Below are 7,915 nucleotides of genomic sequence, written 5' to 3'. Positions count from 1 at the left end.
CCACCCCGGGACCCCCACCCCATCTCGGGGTCCCCTAGGCTAGGGCCACCCGGGAGCCCCATCCCATCTCGGGGTCCCCTAGGCTAGTGCCACCCCGGGACCCCCAGCCCATCTCGGGGTCCCCTAGGCTAGGGCCACCCGGGACCCCCACCCCATCTCGGGGTCCCCCAGGCTAGCGCCACCCCGGGACCCCCACCCCATCCTGGGGTCTCCCTCTTGGTGAACGACCCACACTCCGGGGTGGGGGTCCCCCATGCGGGCACCCGCATCCGCACCCGCACCCGCACCCTCACCCCGACTCCCGCGCCTTCCCGCGCTCACGTGACCAGGGGGCGGAGCCGGCGGGCGGGGATCACCTGAACAAGGCGGTCACGTGAGCGGGGCGGGGGCGGGGGCGGTGCCCGGGAGTCACGTGACGGGGTTCCGGGGCTGCCGAGCCGCCGCCGCCGCCGCCGCCGAGCCCAGCCGAGCCGCGCTGCCCTCGCGTCGCCCTCGCGCCCCGACCGCTCCGTCCGCGCCGCCGCCGCCCGCGCCCTGGCCGCCCGCGACCCTCGCGCCCCCCGCGGCCCCCGGCCTCCCCGCGCCCCGCGCCCGGCCATGGGCGCCCCCGCCGCCCGCAGCGACCCCCGGGGGCCCGCGCGCCCCCGGCCCGCGCCGCTGCCGCTGCTGCTGCTGCTGCTCCTCGCGGGGCTCCCCGGGGTGGGGGCCCAGGACGCCGGCGACGCCCCCGAGCTGTGCAGGTGGGTCCGGGGGCTCCCCGCGCCCCCCAGGAAAAGTTCCCGGGGCGGCGGCGCGGGGCGGGCGGGATAGCACCCTGGGGTGCGGGGGGCGCGGGCTCCGTGCGGGAGGGTCCCTGGGGTGCGGGAGGGTCCCTGGGGTGTGGGGGGTCCCCGGGGTGCGGGAGGGTCCCTGGGGTGCGGGGTGCGCGGGCTCCGTGCGGGAGGGCTCCCCGGGGTGCGGGAGGGTCCCCGGGAGGCGGGGGGCGCCGACTCCATTGGGAGGGCTCCATGGCGTGCGGGGGACGTGGACTCCGTGCTGGAGAGCACCTTGGGGTGCTGGGGGCGCGGGCCCGGGCGAGGCACCCCCGGCCGGCCGGTCCCCCCGGCTGTCACCCGTCCCCGGGGACTTTGTGCGGTGGCGCGCTGCGGGCGCCCAAAGTTGCGGCGCGGCCAGACGTGTCCTGGGCTTTGTCCCCGCCCCGCGGGTCCCGGCGGCGGGGTCCGGGGCGACCTCCGGGGTGCGGTGGGGTGCGGGGGAGTGGGGGGGGGAGACCGTCCCCCGCGCTCGAGCCCCGGGACTGATGGGGGGGGGGTGGGGATGGGAGGTGTTTGGTTTCGTTTGCTGAGTGCTGAGTGCTTTCCTCCATGCGGGATCTCCGTTTTCACTTTGAGAAAAATAAAGTCGCTTTTTCTGCACGAGATGGCTTTGGACTTTGTTTGAGACCCTGGAGTAGACTTTGTGTGTGTGTGTTTGTGGGGGGGGTGTCCCCGCAGTCGCCTGCCTTCAAGACTTTGCCCCCTCACTTTCCCCAAACTTCCTGCCCCGTGGCTCACTGGATGTCACTGTCTCTGGCCTCTTTATTGTGACTTTTATAACTGTTCACCCCAGGGCTTCCCCTGTGGTAGGTGGCTGGGAGTCCCCGAGCTGGGGGGGGGGGGTTATCTAGAAGATTCCATCTCATCTCCTCACCACTGTCTTAGGACGATTGAAAAAACAAAACCAGCTGTTATTTATTTCTCAGAGTTGGGTCGAAAAGGAAGCAGGACGTGGAAAGTCTAGCAGAAGTCTAGAGAACTAACCGCCAGTGCCTCCCCCCTCGCCCCCCACTAGCAAGTTACTGCTTAAATCAGGGAGCCCACTTCTGACTGGTGAAGGACCAGGTTTCGAGGTTGGGGGTCGGTCTTAGCCTTCCAGCCGAACTGAAGTGGTCTAATTAGCACCGCCTGCGTTCAGCATTTGCAGGGGAGAAAAACATCGGTTATTCTAAGGAGAGCGAGGCTGAGCTTACAATAGAAATTCTTTGCAAAGGGCTAGATTCTTCTTGTCTTTGCCGCCTGCCCTCCCTGCCCCCCCTCCCCCTGCCACCTCTCCCTGCCTCCCCCTCTCTCCTGCCTCCCCCCTCCCCCTCCTTCTGAAGGCTGCAGGCAGGGGAGGGGTGATTTACTGCAAGTTACTTTATAGGCGGCTTAGCAACCCTAAGATACAGTTATTCTAGCCAAGAGTTTGATACCGAGTGGGGGGTGGGGGGTGGGGGGGGAAGGCGCCCACTTATACAACGTCGGACTGAGATAGAAATCTACAGGACTGGACTTGTGGGGGTGGGGGCGGGGGGTGGGGTGGGGGGACCCAAGACCCCTAAGTTTGGTTGGTATGTGTGCAGAGACTTCGGTCTTATTCAGAGATCATCGGGCTTTATTCTAACTCTCTCTTGAGTTTCCAGTTGGTCAGCCCTGGCTCTTGCGTGGGGCTCCCAGCACTCCAAAGGCTGGAATTTGCGCCCATGGGCCTTTCCAGTCTGGCAACTGCTGGTCACTAGACAGAACCGCAGGACCTTGTCAGAACTCAGCACAGTCCCTGGATACTTTCCAACAGGCTGCAAGTTGGTGTGTTTAGTTTCTCCCCTAGCTTCCCTTCCACAGTGCCCCCTCCCCACCTGCCTGTGTTCACTCTGGGGTGGGCTTTGCACACGTTTTTCTGGTCCCTCCCCGACCTGTTCTCACCCTGTGGTTTCAAATGGAGCCTTCTCCAGAGCCACGTGTAATTTCTCCTGGAAACCCAATCCCTGCCAAGCAAAGTTTCCTTTTTATTTGTTCCTGCTTTTAAAATGGATACCTTGGCTGAAATACTTGTGACAGCTCTTCTTCTTTTTAAATTTTGTTTCTTGGTTTGTGTGTGTGTGTGTGTGTGTGTGTGTGTGTGTGTGTGTGTGCATCTATATGCATGTAAAATCTGTGTTTTTCATGAGGTAATGAGATAACACTGACTTGAAGTTTCTTCACTTGAGCACATTTAAAAAGATGAGACGGCGAACTGACCCTTCCCCCCAATTTTTTTTTTTTTAAATCCAGTTGTTGAACTTCTGTCTAGTCTGACCAGAGCGGGGTGTGTTAAGTTACCTTTTTATTCCTTGCTTTGTGTATTACCTCCCTCCCCCAAGTCAGTTGCTAGGAAAGAATAAAAAAATAAAAAAACCAACTTTTACTGGGGTTACTGTTTGTTTATGCAAATTGCTGCCAAGCTGCAGAGCCCCCCCCCCAGGTACAAGGCTCCCTAGTCAAATGTTTGTAAATTGCTTGTACCCCCAAAGGTGTCCCTCACCTCTTGAAAAGGCTTGTTCATCTTGGTATGCGACTCAAGGCCAGGGATCCGGAGACTTTGCCCTAGAGGTGGATTCTCGACACTTCTGGAAAATGGACCCCAGAAAATGGCTCTGGGAAGAGGACCCCCTGCCTCTGGCTTTCTGGAAACTGGGGCCCTGCTGTCCCCTGGAGGCCCTTAGCCTCTTCCCAACATCCTGTTACCCCAAATCCAGACCTGCTTGAAGGGTGCCTGGTGGGGATCTTGTGGTTCTCAGCTGGGGGGGGGGGTTGGTGAGGGGAACTCTTCAAGGGGACAGCTTTGGCTGGGATCACTCCAGGGGGGTGCAGGATTCTGGAAGCAGCTTTGACTGCAGTCTAGCATTGAAGAGAGAGTCCTTTGCGGGTTGGGGGGTGGGGGAAGGGTTCACTGGGGCTTTGCTCCCCCCCTCACCCCTTCTCAGGAGGTGGGGAGCTGCTGTACTAGTGACACCTCGCCTGACCGAAGGTCACTAGCTTCTGTGGGGGGAGAGGGGCCCAGGGGTGGTAAGGATGGGGCTGGGGCGGGCAGAGGCTGGCCCCGGGGTGATAAGGGTTATTGGGATGGGGGCAGAGGCCGGCCCATGCCTGAGGCCTGTCTCTGCTGCTCCTGACTTTCATTACTTTATGCTTAGCAAGTTGGAAATGGTGTGAGCTCGACCTCTTTCCCCTCTCCCCCCTTTCCCCCCTCTTTCCCCCCTCTTTCTCTGTCTCTCAGGTGTCCCCCCCCCCCCTTTCTGGAGGAGCTAGGCTCTTTAGAGAGAGAGACATGGTAACGTTGGGCTGGTTGTCAGAGAAGGGTGGCCTTGACCGTTAAGTCCTGTTTAAAAAAAAAAAAAGAATTTTGAATAACTCCCTCCAAATCACTTAGGTAGGAATGCTGGGAAGTTTTTATTATACTAAAGACAAGGGAGTCCTGGAGACAGCTGGGAGCTGAGGTCGGTTTCCTCTCTCAGGAGATTCCCCCCCCTTCCTTGCTGAGAATTTTTTTTGCTGAAGGAATAGTGCTTAGATGCTTAATTTGCGCCACATGTAAGCCTGGACCTTGTCCACCTGTGTGTATATATTTCTTGCAACAGTAAGTGTGGAGAGGCCCACGTGGCTTAATTGTAGAGACATTATGTCTCCTGCATGCATTCTAGAACAGCATCCCAGAAAAGACACACACACACACACACACACACACCAAAAAACTTGTTGCTTGTTTGGACTACAATGTCTTTGAAATCCAAATTTCATAGAAAGATTTCTAAAAAGAGGGGGTTGGGAGGAAGAGAATTTAGGAGTTCCTGTCTCTATTTGAGCTGAGTGTCTAAAGCAGAGAGGCTCCATCAGAGGTGCTGCACGGAGATGAGTCCCAGGAAGGAGCTTAGTCCTGTGCACACACACTGTTCCTCCAACACCATTTCTTTTTTTTAATTAGAAAAAGAATCAACCCTTTGTGCTCCCAGCCATGGGGTTTTCCTGGGATGCTCCAGCTGGGAACAGGGTGATGTGTAAGGGGCCCTTTGCGGGTCCTTTGTGCTGTCTCCATGGCTGACTTATGACCAGGGACAGAGGCCTCATGGCGTCTCCTCTTTCCCGATCCCTGCCGAACCCCACACCTGGAAGTTTGCTGGGCACGGCTGTTCCCCAGGAAGCCAGTAGTCACAGACTTCCCTTCTCCCCTGATTGTTTCTTCATCTTAAATTGTGTAATCTGAGTTTAGATCCCTCCCGCCCCCAAATTCAGGAGCAGTGGCTAGATTTGGGCTGTTTATGCATTGAGCTGGGGTGAGCGAGTGTGCGTAGGTGGGTGTGCAGGTCCTAGCGTTGCTGCTTCTTCCCTCCGGTGCAGGGCTGCCCATGGGTGGCATTGCCCCGTGAAGGGTGGGGGGTGTGTGGTGTTGTGAGCGTCCTCACAGTGGACCCCAGGAGGCTTGTTCACGGTGCTTCCCAGCTCCCCCTCCCCCCCAGCCTCCTGCTAGGGTTCCAGATGTCCCATGTCCTTGTCAACACCTGATCTTATCAGCCTTTTTAACTCCAGTCGTCCTGCTGGGTCTGTGGTGGTGACTCCAGGTACAGCTTTCACATCCTTGTTGCTTCACAAAGATGCACGTGCTTTCTTGATTGAGAAGGCCCAAAGCTACCTAAACAGCTCCTGACCGGTCATCTTTTGTAGTTTCTGTTGAAAGCTACCTCTCCCCAACTCATCTTTTCTTTAGTGCCTTTAAGATCATCTTGAGGGTTTTCTGATTCTCTTACTATTTTGCTTCTTTTTAAAAAGTTTTTATTAGTGATTAAATATTAATTTACAAAATGGGGAGATCACAGGGGTGTAATTCCACACTGTTCCCACCACCAGAGTTCTGTGTCCCCAGTCCCTCCCTTGGAAACTGCAGTGGTTCTCCCAAGGTCACAGATATGGGTTGACTATTATTTTTATTAACTATCGATCTTAATATATATTTTTTATATGCTCCTGCCTTCTCCTTTTTAAGTCACACCTACACCTACTATTACTTCTGAATGTCCTTCCTTTTTTTCCTCTGCTCCCTCTGGGTCCTGATGGAATTGGGGTTCAGAGCCCTCTGGGCATCTTCCCCTAACATTTTTTCCCCCTCTGGGAGTGTGGACCCGAATTCTTTTTGGGGAGCAGAAGGTGGGAGTTCTGGCTTCTGTCACTGCTTCTCCGCTGGACATGGGCGTTGGCAGATTGACACATACTCCCCGCCTGTTTCTATCTTCCCTTCATCTTGAGTTTTAAGAGTTATTTATGTCTTCGTGTAGTGTATATAGTACAAGTACTTTCATGTTACCTTTACTTTGACTTTTTCTTTTCTTTTTTCTAATTGAGTTTTACTATTTATTTTCTTAATAGCCCCTCTGAAGAACATGTCTTTGAAAAAAAATGTTTTTTCCCCCCGTGAATTTTTGCTTATTGTCTTCCCCTTTATGGTGTGTGCTTTTTGTAGGCTGAGGAGTCATGGTCTCTCCCAGAGTGTCCCTGCCTCAGTCCCAGAGCAGTGCAGTCTGGGTAGCTCTTTGTTTCGGTGCTGTCCCGCATTTGCACGTTCAGCTGCATCCTGGGCTCTTCTTTTCATGACCACTAGCTGCCCGGAGCACTACCTTCCTGGTCCAGATAAGACTCAGCATGCTGAACCCTCCTTCTGAGGACCACTGGTCTAGTCCCCAAGTCGGAAAGACTCGACCCAAATTGGCTTCTGCAAGTTCTGTAGTTTTAACATTTATGTTTGGCTCCATGCTCAGTTTTGATGCATGTAGATGGAAAAGGTGAAATGTCTTTTTCCACACGTATAGCTAGTTCTGTTTTCTAGGATTTTACGTAAGAGGCACTCAACTGTTTTTTTTTTTAACTGAGAAAAATGAGATATATCTTGCTGTACTGTTCTTGGCTGAATTTGGTGGATCAGGAGTATATTTCCTGGGTCTGGTGTATGCTCAGTATGTCTGAGCAGCTTCGCATGCTCAGACTCCAAGGACTGAGCATTCGGTCCCCAGTACCTCCTTAAGCCAGAACTGAGCAGTGCTCTGTGTTTTTTTTTTTTTTCTTTTTTTCTCTTTCTCTCCTTCTCCCTCTTTTTCTCTCTTCCCTCTTCTCTCTTCCCCCCATGATAAGTTAATAAGTACATCTTTAAAAGAAGAGAATACGATTCCTTTATGGAAAAAACAAAACACGAGTTAACATCTTGATCCTAATGTGCCTTAGGACAGCTCTCTAGAAGACAGGCTGTATTTCTCCTCCTCCAGTCTGTTCGCACTCATCAGTGCAATGAACCGTCTGGGCTTAGTGCCTGGGGGAGTTTTGATTATGGTTTTAGCTTGATCAACTTTGTTCAGATATTCTACTTTTTTTTTTGAACCAGTCTTGGCATTGCTCCTTTCCCCAGACTGTTGGCTTTTATGTATTTGCACGTGCATGTGTAGCTTGCTATTCTCCTAGTTTTGAATGTCCTCTTTGTGTCCGCAGGTAAACTAAGAAATCAGTCATGAGTTTTATAGCTTCATTCTTTTCCCCTAAAAACTTTTGTATTTCACTTTTGCTTCCTTCTTAGGTGCTTTTGAACCACTTGGTTAGAACCTTTCTGCCACCACCACTTGCTTATTTTCCTTTTTCTACTTGGAGGTGAAAAGTTAGGTCTTTTATTGTAAATTATTTTCCTGTAGAGAAGAAGTCAAAGCTATCATATGTATCTGTCTCCTGCATACAGTGCCATTCTTAGGCTTCAGGTCATGATTTTTTTTTTCTCCATTCTTCAGGTTTTTTTTTTTTTTTTTTTGGTTGATCAAAGTGGTATTATTCTCTGGGATCATATAGACATCAGCTCCACAGACCTCACAGCTCAGCGTCTGTGTAGAATAGGTCAGGCTCCCCACTCCAAGTCTGGTTTCCATTCCTCACCGCTTCACACACCAGACTCTTCTCTTGCATTTCTTAGGATTTCTTTTCAGAATCCCAGAGTTCGAGTTCAGCTTCCTGAACTCAGCTCTACTTTAGAAAATGTCCCTCTTAGGTAAGTGAATTCACGCCTCCCCCTCCCCCCACGTGGCCAGTGAATGTGGGAGGATTTGCTGCCCTTT

At 53.5% G+C, this 7,915-nt stretch overlaps 1 protein-coding gene across 3 annotated transcripts in view; it reads left to right on the top strand.

Annotated features, from left to right (window-relative positions):
• Nucleotides 1–385: 385 nt before the first annotated feature.
• Nucleotides 386–7,915, top strand: part of IGF2R (insulin like growth factor 2 receptor) — a 124,610-nt gene continuing 117,080 nt past the window's right edge. For all 3 annotated transcript variants that reach the window (XM_060205224.1, XM_060205225.1, XM_060205223.1), the window contains exon 1: nucleotides 386–740. In XM_060205224.1, coding sequence (XP_060061207.1) covers nucleotides 598–740 — 143 coding nt within the window. In that variant the 5' untranslated portion in view covers nucleotides 386–597. The remainder of the gene's footprint in view (nucleotides 741–7,915) is intronic.

The sequence above is a fragment of the Erinaceus europaeus genome, chromosome 13, assembly GCF_950295315.1.
Source record: "Erinaceus europaeus chromosome 13, mEriEur2.1, whole genome shotgun sequence".
Classification (NCBI taxonomy): domain Eukaryota; kingdom Metazoa; phylum Chordata; class Mammalia; order Eulipotyphla; family Erinaceidae; genus Erinaceus; species Erinaceus europaeus.
This window is presented reverse-complemented; position numbering and strand designations above follow the sequence as displayed.